General features: G+C 46.8%; 7 protein-coding genes across 7 annotated transcripts; 5 read left to right on the top strand and 2 right to left on the bottom strand.

Moving 5' to 3' along the window:
* Positions 1-1,202: 1,202 nt before the first annotated feature.
* On the top strand, positions 1,203-2,576 carry BDV37DRAFT_289688 (T6SS phospholipase effector Tle1-like catalytic domain-containing protein; the record flags this gene model as incomplete). The annotated part of the gene is made up of 1 exon (XM_032088529.1): positions 1,203-2,576. One exon carries the CDS (start codon positions 1,203-1,205, stop codon positions 2,574-2,576), a length of 1,374 nt encoding a protein of 457 aa, XP_031934440.1.
* A 788-nt stretch (positions 2,577-3,364) lies between these two features.
* Positions 3,365-4,631, top strand: BDV37DRAFT_292490 (non-canonical purine NTP pyrophosphatase; the record flags this gene model as incomplete). Its single annotated transcript, XM_032089189.1, has 6 exons — positions 3,365-3,541; positions 3,644-3,717; positions 3,848-3,992; positions 4,060-4,096; positions 4,153-4,220; positions 4,283-4,631. 6 exons carry the CDS (start codon positions 3,365-3,367, stop codon positions 4,355-4,357), a joined length of 576 nt encoding a protein of 191 aa, XP_031934439.1. The 3' UTR covers positions 4,358-4,631.
* Positions 4,632-7,212: 2,581 nt separating this feature from the next.
* BDV37DRAFT_69762 (peptide MFS transporter) lies at positions 7,213-9,550 on the top strand. The gene is made up of 3 exons (XM_032091083.1): positions 7,213-7,500; positions 7,597-8,143; positions 8,197-9,550. The coding sequence occupies exons 1-3, from the start codon at positions 7,469-7,471 to the stop codon at positions 9,373-9,375; spliced, it is 1,758 nt and encodes a 585-aa protein (XP_031934438.1). The 5' UTR covers positions 7,213-7,468; the 3' UTR covers positions 9,376-9,550.
* Positions 9,551-10,807: 1,257 nt separating this feature from the next.
* BDV37DRAFT_266479 (uncharacterized protein) lies at positions 10,808-11,622 on the bottom strand. The gene is made up of 2 exons (XM_032083926.1): positions 11,204-11,622; positions 10,808-10,993 (listed from the first exon to the last, which is right to left on the bottom strand). Exons 1-2 carry the CDS (start codon positions 11,373-11,375, stop codon positions 10,974-10,976), a joined length of 192 nt encoding a protein of 63 aa, XP_031934437.1. The 5' UTR covers positions 11,376-11,622; the 3' UTR covers positions 10,808-10,973.
* A 2,854-nt stretch (positions 11,623-14,476) lies between these two features.
* On the top strand, positions 14,477-15,333 carry BDV37DRAFT_277155 (uncharacterized protein; the record flags this gene model as incomplete). The annotated part of the gene is made up of 3 exons (XM_032085694.1): positions 14,477-14,649; positions 14,837-15,108; positions 15,161-15,333. 3 exons carry the CDS (start codon positions 14,477-14,479, stop codon positions 15,331-15,333), a joined length of 618 nt encoding a protein of 205 aa, XP_031934436.1.
* Positions 15,334-15,716: 383 nt separating this feature from the next.
* BDV37DRAFT_289684 (uncharacterized protein) lies at positions 15,717-17,231 on the top strand (the record flags this gene model as incomplete). Its single annotated transcript, XM_032088528.1, has 1 exon — positions 15,717-17,231. The coding sequence occupies one exon, from the start codon at positions 15,717-15,719 to the stop codon at positions 17,229-17,231; it is 1,515 nt and encodes a 504-aa protein (XP_031934435.1).
* A 150-nt stretch (positions 17,232-17,381) lies between these two features.
* On the bottom strand, positions 17,382-18,509 carry BDV37DRAFT_266478 (uncharacterized protein). Its single transcript, XM_032083925.1, has one exon. The coding sequence runs from the start codon at positions 18,434-18,436 to the stop codon at positions 17,504-17,506; it is 933 nt and encodes a 310-aa protein (XP_031934434.1). The 5' UTR covers positions 18,437-18,509; the 3' UTR covers positions 17,382-17,503.
* Between the last annotated feature and the right edge of the window lie 1,748 nt (positions 18,510-20,257).

The following is a 20,257-nucleotide window of genomic DNA, read 5'->3' as shown; positions in this document are numbered from 1 at the left end:
ATGAAGACGAAAAGATGTTAGAGTAAATATATGCGAAGACTGATCAAGAATTTTGAGGCTGGTTCAGTACATCCTTGAGATTGTTCAGTTGCCTGCGATAGTTGATATTGTAATCGTGAGTGCGTTATACGAGGGACCGATACTCCATGGGACTACCCTACAGGGGCATCCTATATAGCTAGAGACCCCTTAGGGGTACACTACGGGCTGAGCCCTACAAATGCTCAATGCCGATGTATATAAAGCACGTAATAGCCCCCAGACCTTTCAGAAGGTCGGCAACTCTTTACCTCTCATAGCATACCGCTACTCGCAATCTCAATATTATACTAACATAATATCTCCGTAGAAATTCGTACCTCTTCGCTAGTACTAATATCATAATACTAGTATTATATAAAATTCAGTAAATAATAGCGCCAGGCTTACTAAGTGATTCATTGTACACGAAATGTAAATGGGAGCTGATGTTATGGTGAGAATTTGAACGTTTTATCCATGTGGAAGTTGATGTTTTGAGAGTCTCGTGATGTCACTGTACCAAACAAAGTCTTGTAGTGTTCTATGCACGTCGCTGTCACAACTCTCTCCCAACCTATCGAGGTGTCATTAGGCCAACCAGATCTGACGCTTGGACTTCGGCAAACCGCCGCCTAAGATGATGGTCAATAATACGAAGAGTCTAATGCGGGTTCCTTGACTCGAAAAAAGGAGGGATGTGCAAGGTGGATATGCTAGATCCCTCGTGTCCCTGCATACTCAGCAGTTTCGAGCGCTGGTTGGGTGGACATTCAGCTAGCCTACGAACTGTGGGGCGTCGATCGAACCCTCAGCTCAATAATGATCGACACTATCACGCCTGGATAGGGGCAGAGAACGCGAGTTTTGACGCAAGCCAGCAAGAGATCCATTAGCTCACAAAGGCGAAATTGAAACCTTATAAGGACAGACCCATCTCACCCAGACTATGCTTTTGTATAATCTTCAAAAATCCCATGTCGTTTCGCGTTGGCCATGTCCTGCCCCGAGCATAGAAAGCGTGCCGAGCGTGTCATCGTCCTATGTTTCGATGGCACATCCAATACCTTTCAGGCAGATGGCACCGAAAGTAATATCCTAAAGATTTTCCGCATGCTCAAGCGAGACGATGATAACTTATGAATGTCTCTTCCCCCCCTGTGCAGAGGTACAGGCGTACTAACATGGAGTGCAGACTGCTACTATCAGCGTACCACACCCCATTCTGTCGCCCTCGTAAAATCTGTACTAAACCAAGAATAGCTGGCGTTGGAACGGAGATCTCCCCGACCTCTCTCAGCAGCAACCCTTTGCGACGCCGCAGTAAGCTCTTCAGCAGCAAACTTGTTGACTCAGCCTTGGCTGTCTCCTTCGACCAACATGTCCTTGGGGGGTATAGATTCCTCATGCGACATTACCGCGCCGGATCCCAGATCTATATTTTCGGGTTTTCCCGAGGAGCATACACGGCTCGCTTTTTGAACGAGATGCTGGACCACGCTGGGCTGCTGTCCGCCGATAACGAAGAGATGATTCCCTTCATCTGGGAGGCATTTTCGTCCTACAAATTGACGGTCGGAGCTACAAACTTACTCGAAAGGAAGGAAACTGAGAAAGCATTGAACTTCCTGAAGGCCTGCAGAGAAACAGTTTGTCGCGAAGTAGACCGGGTTCACTTCCTAGGTTTATTCGATACTGTCAACAGCACAGCCGAATTCCAGGTCAACGCGGAGGTGAAGCCGAATTCTGAAATAATCAGACATGCATTGAGTATCGACGAACGCAGGGTCAAGTTCTACCCGGTCCTAATAGAGCCCAAAAAGGAGTACCAATTCAAGCCCCATCGGCGCCTATGGCCATGGGGTTATAGAGGCTCAAGAACTTGTGGCGGAGACAGCGATTCAGGTAAGCAAGATATTCAGGAAGTGTGGTTCCCCGGTTGCCATGCAGACGTTGGTGGAGGTTGGGACTTCGCTAAAGACGAAGATTGGAGACTGTCGCATGGGCCACTTGTTTGGATGGTGTATGAGGCTCAGCAGGCCGGGCTTCATTTCGATAAAGAAAAGCTCGATAAGCTCATGAACAGCGAGAGGCAAGGGAAAGCAGGTTCCGTGACTGGAGATAGCGAAAAACTAGCTCGGGACAGTCCAGGGGATCTTGTCAAGTCCCTTCACCTTTCGAGCACAAAAGGCGTACTGCATGATAATCTTCAACCGGGCGAGGGCATTTCAAGCAAATCAACTCGCTTTTGGTTTATAATGGAGCATATACCGTTTCGGCGCATGGTGCTACAGCTCGATGGCTCGTGGAAAGCCACTCGGTGGCCACTACATCGGGGAAGGAGCAGAGACGTTCCGAAATATGCGCAGATCCACGTTTCTGCCATTGAACGGATGAAAGCTGACACAGCCTACCGACCAATGAATATTATTCTGGAGGGGCCAGCAGATAGGAAGGGTAAAGTCTGTGCCCAATTTGAGATCGAGGAGTGGAAAGTCTGGTGTCATAAAGGCGATCGTGTGCGAGAGGTGTATGTTCGGGGAAAGCCTAGTGTATAAGTATTTTGGAAGAGGCATTTCTTTTGGGATATTGGTTTGCATAAAAGTGACATTGCTCGGCTGTGAAGGAACGGCCAAGGATACAGATAATGAGAGAAGCTAATTGAAACCATGGTCAGCCATGTCCTTTGCACCTCCTGTCAATGTTCTCTCGATACACATTTCCGGCAGTATCAGAGCACCATTTCCTTTTTTTGGATTTTTTGAAGGTTATATCAGTTAGTACTGGCTTAATTTCATGGGAAAATTGACCACATTGGGTATGAACAGTCACACTGGAAAAGCATAAGTCGTGCGTAGTGTTTGTACGGGGGATTTTGTGCTGTGGTTCGCTTTCCCAGGCTCAACTTGGTTTCCAATGTCTGCACTAACCTTTCGATCATAGCCTAAGGCATCCGCCTGTCACTCCGATCTCGCGATGTCAAGAACCCTGCTGTGAGTCACAGCCTCAATCGGAATACGGACTGGGACTGCCGTGTTCGGTATTGACTCGGCATTGTCGGAGACACCTTATTCTAAGCGATCCACGCACCTTATCACTACAACCACGTCGTCTTAACTATGTTCTTAGTCAACCCAAATAACTTCAAGTTCCTAACCAGAATTATAAGATCCTAATAGACTAGCGTAATTCAAAATAAATTATCAAGTAAACCCCAACACTTCTCATTTGCCAAAGGCATCATATCCCAACAACCAAATCACATGACCAGAATCCGCCATCAATCAATCTAAATTAGATTGGAGCTGATCCACTCACAGACCCTCAAATCAACACCGCAGCCAAAATGACCGACTCCAACACCCCCCTGATCTTCGTGACAGGGAACAAAAACAAAGTCCTAGAAGTAAAAGCCATCCTGGGCCCTACTGCCACGCTCGAAGTCCTGGATATCAATCTCCCCGAGATCCAGGGTAGTGTGGAAGAAATTACGCGTGAGAAATGTCGCGCGGCGGCTGAGACTGTAAGATAATGGACCACTACTTTACTGAATGTTTGGATTACTCGGAAGGGCCCGAGTGTGTATATTAAATGAGGGTGTTAATTGGCGTCGGGGGAACGTTAGATAGGAGGGCCGGTGTTGGTCGAGGATTCGGCGCTTGAAATGCACGCGTTGGGTGGGCTGCCTGGGGCTTATGTGTATGTATTTTCCCTTTAATTCTCTATCTTTGCTCGTCTTTGTGATTTTGCTTGTAGATATTTCGTTTTTTGTATGCATGTGTCTGGAAAGAGAGAGCTAGGAACTAATCAAACCATGTATATATTAAAGCAAAGCATTTGTCGAAACAATAGGCAACGAAGGCCTCAACAGAATCCTCTCAGCCTTCGACGATAAAACCGCCGAAGCAGTATGTACGTTCGGGTATTCACCGGGACCAGGACATGAGCCTCTTTTGTTCCAGGGTCGGTTGCAGGTACGTCACTCCTACTCAACAATGTATGTAATTGCTAGGAGTCCGCATCTAATTTCGATTGATTAAGGGACGGATTGTTCCAGCTAGGGGCGTTTCCTCTTTTGGTAAGGGTTACTTCTCAATTGAGCTACTTTGTTGGTGTTAACTCTGTTGTGGGTAGGTTGGGAACCGATTTTTGAGGTCGAGGGGGAGGGAGTAACGTTGGCTGAGATGGAGGTTGGGAAGAAGGTAGGTTTTCCGGGTTTAATGGTATTCATAATATAGTGTAAGGAAGGGTGCTGACTGGGTAGAATGGACTTTCGCATCGGTTCAAGGCGTTGGTGAAGTTTAGGGAGTGGTTTTTAGGCGCTAGAGGACCTGTTTAAGGGCGTTTGGGTGGCATAGATCGTTGTGTTTTTAGAATTGATACAGAATTCATTGAGTAGAGTCACCTATATATGTTGATTGGTAGATGTTTTAGTATATGGATTGGCCGCGCGTCAATGTGGTTTCCTGGAGAGCAGGGGCATGTTCAGTGCATCTTAGTATGCTATTGTAGAAGTGTTATTCGGCCGATATATATCTCCTGGTTGGTAAACAAGACTACTCCAACACACTTGAAAACAAATTTGGGGATTCATGATTGACCTAACCTAATAAGAGAGTGCTACCCCTAAGTCGATATAGGCCCGCAAGTTTGACCATAGATTGAGATTAAATGATGCAATTTCAGTTGACTCGCAGTCATTTCGTTATCTCCCAAGTATGAGAACAACCGGACGTGTAGCAGAACTCCGGGACGGCATTTACTAAACCTAATTGATCTACTGGTCAACGAGACTCGGGACTGCTTTCCTACCCCGATCCGGGGAGTGGTGGACCCAGGATGACTCAATGAAGTTAATAAAGGCGATCTATAACTGGACAGTTTTGAAATCGGCGTCGAAAACCAGTAAGCTTGATCAAGTCTTGTCGCTTCATGAGAGTACTTTGCTAACCTCATGGGTAAATATCGGAATGGGAATGCCATTTAAGGTACAATTATTCCGTTAAGTCCACGAAGTATATGCAGGTCTCTCAGGCCTAGAATACACCAGTGCCGACAATCCAATCAAGCCCAATGTAGCTATAGTCTGCTAGGAATATTTGACCCGGGAGGGTCCTCCAATTGTACAACCTGGAGGAGTATAGTCGCAGTTATTCCGAAGCCATAAACCGCTATGGGACCAGTCGTAATGGACACGAGACTTATGATCAACGCCAGCAACCTTCGACGTCAACCGCATGGTCGAAACTGAGTTCACTTCAACGTCTCGATAGGCTACCAAACTCGTCATTCAACGCCAAGTTTCTCCCGCCCAGTCATTATCTCCAGCCAAGAAAGTCAAGAACGCCCAGATAGGGCTAACGGCATCACAAGCTCGCCATTGCGTCGCTCAATTCCCCATGAGGGGAAGCGAGCTCTTGGTACAACCTAAAGGCAGGAAAAGATAAAAAGGAGGATCACCCCCCAATCCAGGAATTACAATTCCAGCGTTGCGACCGATCGCGTCAGACTCTATCAAACGAGACACGGGAATATTCCGGCAGTAGGAGATCGCCGCTCTCTCCAGTCGACGGAGCCATGATGGCTATAGGGATGCATGGGAACGGATACACCATCCGCCGGCGACGAGCCTGGACAGAGCAACAAGGTCCCTGAATGGTTGTTGAGCAGGTACGGCCACTAAACTCCAAGATGTTAGCCTCGGTGACGAATTGGGTGGGAGTGAGTTGGAGAAACGGGAGAGCGAAGTCGGAAGCCGCGGCCTGGGCGATAAGGCGTCAAGGCTCGAGTACTTAATCCCATCGGCCGCTATCCTCCGATCTAGCTTGGAGGCTGACTTGTCTCTGCTGACCTTTTTTCAATTTATTTCTCCCTTCATTTTCTTTTATTATCTTTCTTAAGGGAGAGATATTATTGATATTAATAATTGGTGTTTTAACGGTGCTCTGACTGGTTTTCATACACAGATATGCTTTCCACTACTAACCACCGTCCATTTGTCTTTGACCCTCAGACGATGCCAAACCAACACCAAGCGAAATGAACTCGCCCTGGCGGTTTGACTCGGCCGGACTCCCGATGGACTCCGCTTCTCGTCCTTCCAATGTCGTGACCACCACCCCAGATGCCTACCACTACTAGTCGACGGCTAGCTACCCCGGCCAGGATAAGGAAACGGAATACGGTCTTAACCCCGACTTAGAATCAGGATATTACTCAACGATAGCTGGATGATTGGTCAAGTGCCATGCACGACCTGCATGGCTGATGGGTCGATCGATCATTTCCCCCTCCGCCTTTCTGGGGTAGCATCGCATGGCCACGGAGTACCACTGCGACATGAGCAATAAACTTCCATGAGCTGGGGGAAATTATTTACCGCAAAGTATCTCAGCGTCCATGTGTCGCATTGACAATGGCTATCACTTCCCATCTGGGTACTTCGACGACCTTCAAATGGGTCCACCACCGGGCATCACGCGGGGGTGAACCGTCGACAATGGGACGATTTGAAGCCGCTGATAAGTCCGAACAGCTGGTTTGTCGTGCTTACGAATGAGATGTGCCGTGCTTATCTGCCAATCTGAACGGCAAATCGACTCTTCTGAACTCCCCAGGATGGGTTTATATTACCTAACAAAATTTCCGAATTCGGTTATACCGGTGGCGTTCGACGATTGTTAATTGAAGGCGCTTCATCAAACTAGCCTAGGGCGCGTGCCGCAACCGAGGGAGGAGCTGATCAAAGACATTCTCTTGACCGAAAAATGGCGACATTATTCGCCCCCAGTGTGGGTGCTGATAAGGGGGAAAAAAAAAAAAAAGCATTTTGTGTGCGATCACCAAAGGGGGCAAAAAGACAAAATTTAAAAATTCTTTCGCTGAATCGAGAACATGACACGACCAATGCGAACAGATTTTTTTTATTTACCTTTTAATCCTTTTTTTTTTTTTTTACCTTTTTTTTTACTATTGCCATCTTTGAAAAGGAATTTTTCGACTGGGCGGCTAACTCCGACTGGTCAGTGAGCTTGTGCCGGGCTTCGAGAATCCGCTGCAGAGCCAATCACAAGAGTTTCCGGTGTTCTCGACGGATGCTTAACCGTTCTTGTCATCTCTTGTCATATCTCAGCATCTCTTGTTTGGGGTTACATCCGAGGGCACGCTAACCCTTCCCCATCGTGCTCTCCATTGGTTTCTCGCCGTAATTTTGCCGGCGATGGAGCCTCCCAGCTTTTCGTTGATCGCATGGGTCGCTTCGAATGATAAGACGGTCCCGCATCGGATCCCAGACCAGGCCTTCCAAGTTCCCACCAGGAACAGGAATATAAGGTGGCTCTCATTTCCTTCCTGAGTTCTTGACCTCGTGCGCAACCGTTGAGACGAATTTCTGACCCGCAAAACTATCCCCTCTTCTTTCTGGGGATATTTTCGCCTGGCCCCCTTCAATATGTCTTCAGATCGTGAGGTTGAGTTGTCTCAGTAAGTGTCTTCTTCTATTGCTTTATATCTTCTTGCACTCTTCTCTATTCTCCACTGCTCGTCCGAATCCTTCGTTCACGTCTAACCTCTATGCAGACAACAGGCCCAATACAATGGCACGCATGTAATCGATGAAAAGGACGGCCTTGAGGCGAACGAGAAGGCTCTAGGACCTACCCCGGATGGCGAAGAGCCCACCCAGGATGAAATCAAGGGCCTGCGCCATATTGCGGAGAACCTGCCCGTCTCCGCCTGGCTGGTCGCTATTGTCGAACTTTGCGAACGTTTCACATACTACGGTATGAGCGGTTTGTTCCAGAACTACGCGAACCTTCCTTTGGATGGTAGCCAAGGACGTGGTGCTCTGGGCCTCGGTCATCAGGGTGCCACTGGTCTTACCACCTTCAACCAGTTCTGGTGCTACGTCACTCCCATTGTTGGTGCTATTGTTGCCGATCAGTACCTTGGAAAGTATAAGACTATCGTTGTCTTCTCCATTATCTACATGATTGGTTTGCTCATCCTGGTTTGCACTTCGATTCCCTCGTCTCTTGAACATGGTGCTGGTTTGGGAGGCTTCGTCGTCGCTATCTTGATCGTTGGTCTGGGAACTGGTGGTATCAAGAGTAACGTGGCCCCTCTGGTATGTAATCACCGACGACGCCTGGATGCCATCTCTTGCTAATATGAATGTAGATTGCCGACCAATACAAGCGGAAGAAGATGGCTATCAAGACCATCGCCAAGACTGGCGAGCGGGTGATCATTGATCCTGCCTTGACTATTCAACGTATCTACATGATCTTCTACGGTTGCATCAACATTGGCTCTCTCTCATTGCTGGCTACTCCTTACATGGAGAGAGACATCGGCTACTGGTCCGGTTATCTGCTTTGTCTGTGCATGTTCGCTTGCGGTTCCTGCGTGCTCATCATTGGACGCAAGTACTACGTTGTCCGCCCTCCCCAGGGTTCTATCATCACCAACGCCTTCAAGGCGCTGTGGATTATGGTCATCAACCGTAATATGGATGCGCCCAAGCCAACCTGGCAGGCCGAGCACGGTGGCCGCAACCCAAGAACCAACTTGCCTTGGGACGACCACTTCATCGACGAACTTAAGCGTGCCCTGGTTGCTTGCAAAGTCTTCGCCTTCTACCCCATCTACTGGGTCGTCTACGGTCAGTTCTCGGGTAACTTTGTCACCCAGGCCGATCAGATGGAAGGGCACGGCGTTCCCAACGACTTGATGCAGAACTTCGACCCTATCTCCATTATCGTCTTCATTCCGGTTCTGGAGCTTACGGTCTACCCCTTGCTCCGTCGTTTTCGCATCCAGTTCCGCCCTATTACCCGTATCGCCTTGGGCTTCATTGTCGCCTCGTTGGCTATGATGTACGCCGCCATTGTTCAACATCTCATTTACTCTGCCGGACCCTGTTACGAACACCCTGGCTGTGATGCCTCCATCGTCAACGGACAGACGACTGGCAATCACGTGCACATTGCCATCCAGACTCCTGCCTACGTGTTCATCGGTCTCTCCGAGATTTTCGCGTCGGTGTCGGGTCTCGAGTACGCTTACACCAAGGCGCCCCCGACTATGAAGTCCTTCGTGCAGTCCATGTATCTCCTCACCAACGCCTTTGGTGCCGCCATTGCCGAGGCTCTTACTCCTGCTGCTTACGATCCCGCCATCCTGTGGATGTTCGTCGGTCTTGCCGTTGCTTCATTCCTTGCCGGTATCATTTTCTTCCTCGTGTACCGCCATCTGAACTACACCGAAGACGAGATGAACGCCCTCGATGCCGATGATGACGTTGTAGCTGCGGCTCAGCAAGCGGAGAGCGAGAAGAAGAAGGAGGAGAACTTATAAGTTCCTTTTTGTACTATAATTTTCTTTTATCGTTTCTTTTCACATACATAGATACTAATCTCTCGTTCCTGACCCGTGGTCGGACATACTTGATCTCGCGCAATAGCACCTGCAGAGCAGATGAGACGAGTAAAACGAGATAATGTATATACGAATCACGTTCGATCACGTTGAATCAATGAACACTTGACTCACTCCAAAAATTTGCCTCTCTTGCATCCCAATGACTCAGAGTAGACCACCAAATCCACAACCACATGAGTTCCGTACCAACCCAACGACTTGGACCCCGGAGCTGGTCCGATGGAGCGTGTCTCACCATGTGGACCCGCACATGATCCAATTCAAGAGACCCCAAATGGACTGAAACCGGTTAGCCTCGGTGGGACCACCACGTTTTCGATGACAAGATTCCATCACAAATCCTCGACTTGCCTCGCTATCTGTTAATATATATGAGATGTCTACTAAACTACAACCCCCACTACACTAGGAAAATACGGAGTAGTAGTTAGTGTATAACGTCCTTTTGTACCCCATATCACATGACAATGCAAATATCCAAAGGGTAACATAAGTTGTACCACCTCAATAGCTCGTATACGCAAGAAAGTAAATTAAAAATTCTCGTATGTATGTACAGTAGTCCAGCATCAAAATGCAAGAATCATACCATTACCTCCCTCCAAAACCCTTCCTACCAAAACCCACTCTACACCATATCACGCTGCGAAAATTAAAATCTCCCACAAAAAAAAAAAAAATTAAAAACAAAAAAGGAATGGCTGGTAAAAAGAACCCAGGAACCCGGAGTTCCGCTCGCCCTCCGAAACCGATGACAAACATAAACATCTGATTGCCGGAACTCCGTCCTCCGATTCCCATTGGCCGCTGGGGCTGCTTGCTCCACCTCGCACAAATTAAGCTTAGCATTAGTCCGCATTAGGTAGACCCGGGCGGTGGGGATTTGTGTTGGGCTTCTTATCTCTTTTTTATTTCATTTCATTTTTTTTTTTTCCTTTTGTGGGTTCTTTTGGGGTGTGCGGTGGGTGGTTCCTGGTACCTTGCTTTAGGAAGCCCGTGTTGGATTAGTGATCTGGTTTTGGGGAGCTTTTATTGGTTGGTTGTTGTATGGGTTGGATTGGCTATGGGGATGTGTTCCAGGTTGGTAAAGGTTGATACTTGATAGGTGCGTTTCCCTGGATTGTGTATAGTGGGGAATATTGTGTATTGTGTGATGGATGAGTGAGAGATGGGTATAAGTAGGTATGATATGAAAACTGATGAGTGCACGGTCTGTTTTGTGGTAAATTACAGGTACATTGACTGGGTTGGGATGTCTATTGTATGATCAACATCTCCCTCTAGGAGTAAGGCAGTAGTTGATGGAGTTATATCAACTGAAGACGCTTTTGTTGACACCAGGGGCTATCTTTATCTCTTGTGTTCGGTGTTCTCTGTGGTGTCGAATGGTGGTATCGATGACTATCAATGGTACATGGACAGGGATGGAGAACCGTAGGTTGAAAACCAAGAGGTCAAACCCACGGATATGTTTGTATATTCTTCATTGTGGATCCCAGGGACTGTATTGAAGGCTACTCTGGTAGGAAGTCTGCTGGTTATATCGAATTAGCTCTGGTGGCAGATGAGGTTGGACATCCTCGGCTGGACACCTGCCAAGCTGGATTGTTGGTTGGAGACGAAATCAGACGTCAATGATTGAGGGATAGAGACAGCGATATAGATAAAAGTACATCGTGATAAATGTAGGAACATGTTGACACGACAATCTCATCCAGTGATAAAAGAGAGTCTGCAGTCATACCTGCCTTGACATCCTCTAAAATGTCCCGTCGCTTGTCATCGGGCCAGTCATGGAGAACACTTCGAAAGTAGATTGCCTGAGCCCTGATGATGGCTTGCGGAGTGAACATATCGTACGCTTGGATCCCAATTCGCTCAAAGTCAGGGAGCAGATTTTGTCTCACCTCCTCCATGATGTGAGGAAGATCCTGCACAACAACCCGCCCTGGCAGAATAGGACACCGCTGTCTGAGAGCAATGCTCTGATGCTTTGATCCATCGATGCTGACATAGAGCACAGTTAGCCGAATACAACAGCGGCTTCGGAGCTACTGGAAGAGATTCTAACTGATATGCATGCCTAGATGGAAGGCGGTTTGGTTCGGGTTAGTTGGGTTGCGATAGACAGTGTTGCGCAGAAACCCGGGGAATGCTAACATGACTCAAGCCAGCACATCGCCTCTTTGTCTTGGGAGTTTATGGGGTACGATATTCTATCAAGGGACATAAGTACTGCTATCTACCGCCACCTCCATGGCTTGACTGAGGTTTTCGTAGCCGACATCGCTCCGCGATGCTCAGAGTCTCAGACTAGGCGGAGCGCGCAAGAAACTTTCTCTGCTGTGTTCGACTCAGCGTGATCCAAAAGATGGACCACCCCGAATCTTACTTGAGTTTACCTACAAGTGAGACCCACCTTGATCCTCTCAGCTAACTTCATTGGACTACTAGGCAGTGGAGAGGACTAACGCAGAAATGATATGACTATGCCTGTCCATATGCTATTTTAGGACTGCGCTGTGATACCATCTGGAAGGCCTTGTCTCTTAGCATCAAAATACAGATACTGAGAGGTTCTGATGGTTCTTTAACCATAATAAAAATCAGTAGTTCCAGAATTCATGTTTTTAAATACAGATCAAGCGCTTCCTTTGCTGTGGCAAACTACCCTTTCCAGCAACCTAGTATAATATCTCCACGTCGAAGCTCAGTAACATCCGGAAATTGCTATTTCTTATACCGGTCTTCAATCTCAAAATCTACCACCGCGTGTTACCGCCGGATATGTGCCTTGATAGAATCAGGGTTATCTGATTCAATCGGATTTAGTTCGCTGTAAGGAGCTCTGCCAGCGACTAATTCATAGAGAATAAACCCCAGAGCAAAAGTATCAGAAGTCTCTGTGTTTAGGAGCTCATAATCACGAGGTAGGCAGTGTGATGCTTTCTCGTAACCCAGTGCTAGGTATCCAGTGTACTGAGAGGAGTTAAAATCACCCAAGCGTAGATTAAAGTTATCGTCAACAAAAAGTTGCCGTAGCGCCAAATCCGAATAGATAACACCAAAAGAGTGGATAACAACAACAGCTTCCAGAATCTACTGGAACAATTTTGACTGAAGTTCAGGAGTGATGCTATTTTTCTGGCAATAAGTAGCAAGGTCACCGTGTCGATAATATTTTAAATCGATATATTTAACCTTGCCACTGCCTTGAAATATGCACTCAGCGATTCGCGGATGAACGCCAATAATATCGTAAATCATGGCTTCGCGGATTATCAATTGCATGTCTTCTTCACTTTCACTACAAGATAATTTTCTGATAGTTTTTCCGCCCAGAAGATAGACTTCAACAAAGATACCAATGATCAAGAGCTATCAATTGTCTGGACGTTGTGTAGCAGCACGCTCGGTAATGACCGAGCCCGTGGGGGATGAGCATTTGGCCTGGGTTACACTTGTCAGAAGTGGAAATCGATCGCAGGTCTTCCACTTACAGGAAGCTGTTGCTCCTCATCGCCGTGGACTGTTCCCCTGTCTCCCGCTGGAGAGGATATAGAGTAGATATGTCCAAGTGGCCAGGTTACAAATGCGTAAATTGACGACGTAAAGCGCCACTGGACACTGCTATGAGTCAACTTGGAAGCACTATTAAAAATGCTATTGATGGATATATATTCGAGATATAGCACGATGCGGAAGTAGAAGGCATCAGGTTTCCTGACGACGTTCTCAACTTTCTGAGAGAGAGGAAAGGAAGACAACCAGAAAACAGAGTGCTTGAAATGGCTACGAACATGGATTTCAGCAGAGCTTGTCCCTTGGCAGATTCAGTGGTGTGAGAGGTGAAGGATAGTCAGAATGGTCGGGCGGTTCAGTGATCACTGTCTATTACTATAGCCAGAGATCAAACATCCTAAGAGAACGTGGGCTTGAAGCCATGAGTAGTGGCTTGCACGGGGTCATGGCGCGTGAAAGGATGATACACCAGGGTTGATCCATTTCAGCCCATTTGACTAACCATAGAACCTGCTCACGGTCAATACGTCGACAGATTGTTCTAGGCAACTATACTGTTATCGGTTTCTATTCAAGTACTTGATGTCGTTTTCCGAGTTCGGGTTCGGGTTCGGGTATTAGGCAGTTACGGCCTCTATCAATTCTATCGCGGAGTTCTGCGGTAGACACCCCAATATGGTGCTTGGTACGAGTACGAGGGTTTGATCGACAGTGTGGGTCTCGCTTCGACATTGAAACAAACCTATTTGTTGATTGAGCCACTGCAACTTTACTTTGCAACGACAGTTCCATAGTATACACAATGGTATGCGCAATAAGCTAGCTATCATTGGCGCAGAAGCTCATTAGTTCAGCGGATCATGACGATCTCAAGCATTACAAGAATCTAGTCATGAGAGAAGTGCCCGAGGCGGACCAACCCAGGAAAATCCGGGGCAGTGTTGACATTGAGGATGCCTATTCCTTAACCAGTGAACGGTTAGAAGACTCACAAGTAGGCCTCATGTACGAGTACGAGTTGTGAGAAGATCCACAATTGCGGACGATAAGGAACAGTATCAGCCAGTGATATCAGGTCTACAAATAAAACAATCCTCAGTGGCTAGTGTTGCGCCAGGTCTTAGCCTACCGGACATAAAATTGACGGTAACATTATAAGTTTCATATATGGAGCATAACTTGCTTGTGTCATGCAAAACAATGTCTGTGCTGTCACTGGATCTTATAAATATCTGTCTTCCTTCCGATAAGTGGCGGACAATTGTATCCCCTGAGCCAATTCATCTTGTACTAGCTTTCTTTATACCTACGCGAACGAAAACTCGAACATGAGACTCTCTATTCTTTCTACTGCATTGGCATTGGCTCTGGCCTCTGCTAACCCTCACTATGGGCAATGGAAGCCCGCTGGGGCAAATGACTGTACGATGGGAGGTGTCCAAACTCTTCTTTGCGTAGTTGCTGATATGATTCAGTTCGAGGTCCTTGTCCCATGATGAACACCCTAGCAAATCATGGCTTCCTTCCCCACGACGGCAGAAACATCACACGAAACACTATCATTGAAGGACTATCGGCGGCCCTCAACTTCAACGCCTCGCTCGCGAGTCTGATGTTTGATATGGCTATTGTTGTTAACCCGGAGCCCAACGCTACATTTTTTACTCTGTAGGACATCTTATAGTCCCATTCAGTTTTGCCAAACCTGGCCAATCCTAACACATATGCAGTGATCAACTTAACAAACACAACCTCTTAGAACATGATGCAAGTTTGAGGTCAGTTCGCATATCCTCCCCCGCCAAAACTTCCCAACCCGTTTGCGCCAAAACACCAAGAGCTAACCCTTATATAGTCGGACCGATGCTTACTTTGGCAACAACCACGTCTTCAACGAGACAATCTTCGAAGAAACAAAGAAGTATTGGACCGGACCCACCCTTGACGCCAACATGTTAGCCAACAGCAAGTTGGCTCGTCAGGTCAGCTCTAAAGCATACAATCCCACCTATACATTCACATCGTCGATGGAACAATTCAGTCTCGGTGAAGTTGCTGCTCCCATTATCGCATTCGGCGATATCCAAAACGGAAAGGTCAACAGAACTCTGGTAGAATATTTCTTCGGTAAGTTCACCATGCCAGTACCGTCGGTCGCCTTTCTGAAGTTGATTCGTAGAACATGAACGTCTCCCGACTGAATTGGGATGGTCCCGACGGGAGGAAGTTGTAAGTTTGATGGACATTACGGGCGTGACCCAGATGATTGGAAATGCTACCAATCTTATCACTCCTTCTAAGGAGTCTCGGGCGAGTAGACGCCGAGACTTGCATTCCGGCCTTGGCTTGTAAATGGAATTGTTCTTACCTTGGACAAAGTTGGCAGTTCAGTGTATGTAGGTCTGCTTCTTGGGGGATTTGCACCAGATGGGTAAATTGGGATAAACGGGCTTCGCTGCAAAGAGTCCACTTAATAGCACAGAAGTTTTATACGAGCATCCTTTGGATTTTATTCAACTAAAACGCGCCGATCTCGACGATCCTAATACCACGTGCACTAGCCGATACAAGTACGATTCCCACAATCTAAACTGCAGACAAACCCTTTTCTAAAAATACCTCATTCTGGACCTCAGGAACCGGCATATCGTCACGCGAAGACCCTTGGGAATTCCGATCGCATATCACACTATTCACATAATTTCTCAACAGATTGTACAACTCTTGACCCGAAGATGTCTATTTTCGGGTTATCAGAAGTCACGCCAGAAGTTATCCTAGAGATATGCAAGCATCTGGAGACTCCCAAAGACCGTTTGAATTTGGTATGCTGTTCGCGATTTTTTCATGACTTGTGCCTGCCGTTGCTTTATCAGAGGCTATGGACTGGCGGCAAGGATCTTGCCCCAATTGCTCGGGTTGTTCGTACTCTTATTAAGAAACCGGCTCTTGCGGCGCGAGTTCATACTTTACATCTTTTTGATTGGGAGACCTATATCGGATACAATTTTGCGGAATCTGATGAGGCACTCAATGCATTTAAAGAGGACCGTGCTATGGAGAGGGAACAGGCAGATACTAATGAGGAGGCTAACGAAGGCGATGCGGATGACCAGGATGGAATTGAAGAAAATCGAGATGATGACGATAATGCCTCAGATAACGGCAGTATCTACTTGAAAAGATTCGACTATGGTCCGCTACGTGAACAGGCAAAGCTCGTGACCCGTTCTGAGGATGAGACAGACTACTGGATGGATGAAATTACCATCGGAAATGCCGATGCATGGGTTGCATTGCTTCTAACCCTTCTTCCTAATCTCCAGCGACTTGAGATAGAGTTCCCCTATGGGTCATTATGGGTTCGCTGGGTGCTGAAATGGGCAATAGCTGGGCGTCTAGATTCTATCCCGGCTTTCAAATCACTCTCTGAGGTTTATGTCGACTGGGACAGCGAAAACGTGAAAGCTTGTTGCAGGAACATAATGCCATTCTTTCTGCTGCCCTCGATGCGCCGGCTTTACGCTAGTAAGCTTTTTGATAGGCTTGGAATGTTTGAAGAAGCATGGGTGGATAGGGATGATTTAACTCAGGTTGCTCAATTTTCTCCTGTTACACATATTGAAATTGATGAAAGCGATGGGCAATGGGGCATGTGGAAGGTGGTGGGGATCTGCAAGAATCTACAGTCCTTCAAATACAATCACAGTGGCTGCGTGGAATTCGATCCAGTTACTTTCCATGAAGAGCTTTTCCCACTGAGAGAGACTCTTCAGACGATATGGCTTGGCATACAGGAGAGTTCTCATGGAAACTGTATGGAGGTTTCACACCATTGCAACAATCCACTCCCTTCCTTTAAGGATTTCACATCCTTAAAAACGCTCCGTCTCCGAGCTAAGAACTTGCCCGGGTTGAATCTTAAATCTGGGAGAAACCATGCTAGCATGACATTTGCTGAAGCCCTTCCATCTTCACTTGAGACTTTGCAAATTGCCGATATCGGAAACAGGGTTAACCTTCGGACACTTGTCCGAGAGCTACAGGATCATATTGAACATGCTTTGGATTCCACTCCAGCATTGAGAGAGATTGCTATTGAACTTTTGCTAGATTCACCGAGAATGCCAAGACTACTTTTGGATTTGGACAGAGCCTGTACAAAAGTAGGTATCAAATTCTATGTATGTGGCACTCATGACGGGCGAGCCAAGTGGAGGACTGAAGGATTCACTCCGCGTGTTCAGTGAGATACCATATTTTTTACATACAGAATTGGTCTGTAATGAATGAGAAAGAGTTAATGATATATATATTAAGCTGACCTAGAAGTATGTAATTCCCCTGATTCGATGGGACTTGCGTCAGAAGATGAAAAGCACAATGCTATGACTTAATTATTTCTCTTTAATTGATATCTTTTGTTCATAATAATCAGGTCGAACGGACTAAGAGCCCCATTATAACCGACACATTAACTAAAGTTAGCTTCCAAATCGTGAGCACGAAGTACACTGAATACTCAAGCGTATGCGTCTAAATCCTTTATGTACCTCTCCGCAAACTCCTCGAACGTAGTCAACCGCCCCTTGACGATGCTCCTTGTCCTCTCAACCAACTCCCCAGTTCCAGGCCCGAAATATCCGACTTCTTCAAAAAACCTCATCATAGATACAACTCTACCCCCCTGATCACGCTTCATAAAACCAGCATACACATCATCCGGAACCCGCACATACCGAACCACCTTCCCCGACGCCGCCGAAATAATCTCCACGATCTCAGAAAAGCTATACAGCTTTGTCGCAGCATAAAGCGTAGTCTCCCCCCCACCCTCTTCATCTCTCAACAGCGCAGTAATATACGTCCCCGAGTCATTCGCCGCATCAATAAGCGGGACCTTCGTGTCCGGGTCCAGCACACCAGCAACGCTGTACGTGCCATCCGGACCCAACCGCGGCGCCATCATAGTAGTCATATTCTGCATGAACATGCCCGGCGCAAACGAGGATACCTTAATCGGTAGCGTACGCAGGTACGCCTCGGCATCGGCCTTGGAGTCGAAGATGTCCATGGTGCGACCATTCCAGAGTTTCGATGCGTGCACGGCGCTGCTGAAAATGATGTGCGTAGCGCCTGCCGCAACGGCTGCATCACCAACGTTTTTGGTCTGTCTGTATTCACGGCTTTTGAGCTGCTCGTCGTAGATGGTGTTGGTAATTAGGATCACTGTGTGCGCTTGTGCGAGGGCTCTAGGGAGAGAGGCTGGGTCATCCATGTCGGCTTGGACGGTCTCTATGCCTTGGCTGGAGATCTCTTTTGCTGCCTTGGTGGTTAGATCGCGTGTGATTGCACGGATGGAGTATTGTTTCGAGAGGGTGGGGTCGTGGTGGATTGTCTCGAGGATCGAGCCGCCTTGTTGGCCTGTTGCCCCGAAGATGACGAGCTTGGACATGGTTGGTTAGGGTGATTGATGTTCTGTTTTGCTTGTGTTGGATGTACATTATTGCGTCTTGTATCATTCATTTATAGTTTGTGCTGGATGAGTGTTGATGTAATAATGTCCGGTCGGTCTCCTGACTCTCCTTGGATTCGGAGATAAGCCTGTTAAGATCTGTTTTAAGTCCATGCTGGCATCGGGTGTAGTGTCGATGACCGAACTAAGTCTGTCTCTCTTTTCTATTTCTTTGCAATGACAGTATATCGGTATGATTGAGATAGTCATTGATAGATTGTTATGTAGCACTGCTATGGCGTTATGTCCGGTTTATTGGCAATATAGGAGGTTCGAACAAGCAGGGCCAGTATTTGACTTAGAGAATTTCACCTCTTATACGAGCATAGTAACATCCATTCAAAGTCTAGAATGGAAAAATATCAATAAAGGATGAGATACTAAGAGGTACTCCCGTATTCATTCGATTACATTAATGCATCTGATATAAAGGATGAGAAGGGGAGAGGTATTATTGGCGAATCGCTCTACCAGGTACTGTAAACAGACGGTTTCTTCAAAAATGTTAGCCTTCTCCTAAATAAGAGGGTTCTTGTTCTTCATGCATGGAAGTATATGCTCCGGGTGGTCTTTCTATGTCTAGGATGTCCTATCGATTATAGAGATGAAGTGCCATAATCCCAACTCATGCGCTAGAATAGATAGCTCCTTATAGTAGACGTAGGAGGTCTCGCCTGCTACAATTTATCTGCACCATAAAGATCCTACTCAGGGCATATCATTGATGTACAATACCACCCGGTCATCGTGTTGAATGCCCCATGTCACCAATGACCAAGCCTCGCTGCGCTCCCTCATTTCCCTATTCTCTAGTCAGTCTTTGCATAGAAAACGGGCTACAGCAGTCAGAGGCATACACGAATCACATAAATAAGCATTGCTTTACGAGCACTTCCGATCGATCTATTACTGTTAGACATGTTCTCTACCTGAGCAACGTAGTCATGAATGACGTATGCCTGTAGTTCATACACATTTCCCTAGGCCTACTATAGGATAAGATCAGCATGATCCCTGCTAATATGGCTAAGATGTATTTGATTATGGACCGATCTTAGCAAGAAAGCCTCGCACACCCTAGACCTGGACCTTACGTGATTGTTCTATAAAAAGGTTGGCGTGGGAAGATTCGATTGTGTTACACGATCGGCTGTGTATACTAAGTACGTTCCAGAGAGAACATGGGCTTTTTGTGGAAGACTGTAGTGGTATTTTTAGAGATATATGTTCGTGGTGGCTGTTCGTATAATACTAATCCGAGATGACTACCATTCAAGTATAACTAGCTTGGAGTGATTATATTTATGATAATAACTGCAAGATGTAGAACAGAGATCAGGCAATGAGACAGTTTCAGTCAGCGTGCTCTCTTCTGAGGTGTGTGGACCATATCATATCAATGCTTAACTGTCCTGGTAATTCGTAAGAGTTGTCCAGGCATACCATAAGATCTATTAACAGCCAAAAGAAGTAGCGGTGAAGGCTGACAGTGTTTAGATAAATAAAGAATACCGGGGGCATTAAGCTAGTCGACGAAATCTATCCGTCTGTCTGGGTGGCTGCCAAGAATTGGATACGGGCTGAAGGCGTTCCTACTTCTGCTGAAGAGACACGACAGGTGGCGGCTGCTGTGTAAGCCGAGGTGGGAAGATGTCCTGACGCCTTTGGTATAGGTGAAAATGGTGGAGGCAGTGGCCGTTCTCTCGGGAACCTGCCTGTCTCTTGTTTCTTTTCTTTTCTTTCTTTCTTTTTTTTTTTTTT

The sequence above is a fragment of the Aspergillus pseudonomiae genome (genome assembly GCF_009193645.1).
Source record: "Aspergillus pseudonomiae strain CBS 119388 unplaced genomic scaffold BDV37scaffold_181, whole genome shotgun sequence".
In the NCBI taxonomy this organism is placed as follows: Eukaryota; Fungi; Ascomycota; class Eurotiomycetes; order Eurotiales; family Aspergillaceae; genus Aspergillus; species Aspergillus pseudonomiae.
Note: the sequence above shows the minus strand (reverse complement) of the source record. Positions and strands in the feature narration are given on the sequence as shown.

Excerpts from the sequence above, each read along its gene's own strand:
- BDV37DRAFT_69762 (XM_032091083.1), top strand. The coding sequence starts at position 7,469 with ATGTCTTCAGATCGTGAGGTTGAGTTGTCTCA. Across the intron at positions 7,501-7,596 it reads CGTGAGGTTGAGTTGTCTCA|ACAACAGGCCCAATACAATG; the intron begins GTAAGTGTCTTC and ends ACCTCTATGCAG. Across the intron at positions 8,144-8,196 it reads AGAGTAACGTGGCCCCTCTG|ATTGCCGACCAATACAAGCG; the intron begins GTATGTAATCAC and ends ATATGAATGTAG.
- BDV37DRAFT_266478 (XM_032083925.1), bottom strand. The coding sequence starts at position 18,436 with ATGTCCAAGCTCGTCATCTTCGGGGCAACAGGCCAACAAGGCGGCTCG.
- BDV37DRAFT_266479 (XM_032083926.1), bottom strand. The coding sequence starts at position 11,375 with ATGGAGGAGGTGAGACAAAATCTGCTCCCTGACTTTGAGCGAATTGGG. Across the intron at positions 10,994-11,203 it reads TTTAGAGGATGTCAAGGCAG|CAGACTTCCTACCAGAGTAG; the intron begins GTATGACTGCAG and ends CGATATAACCAG.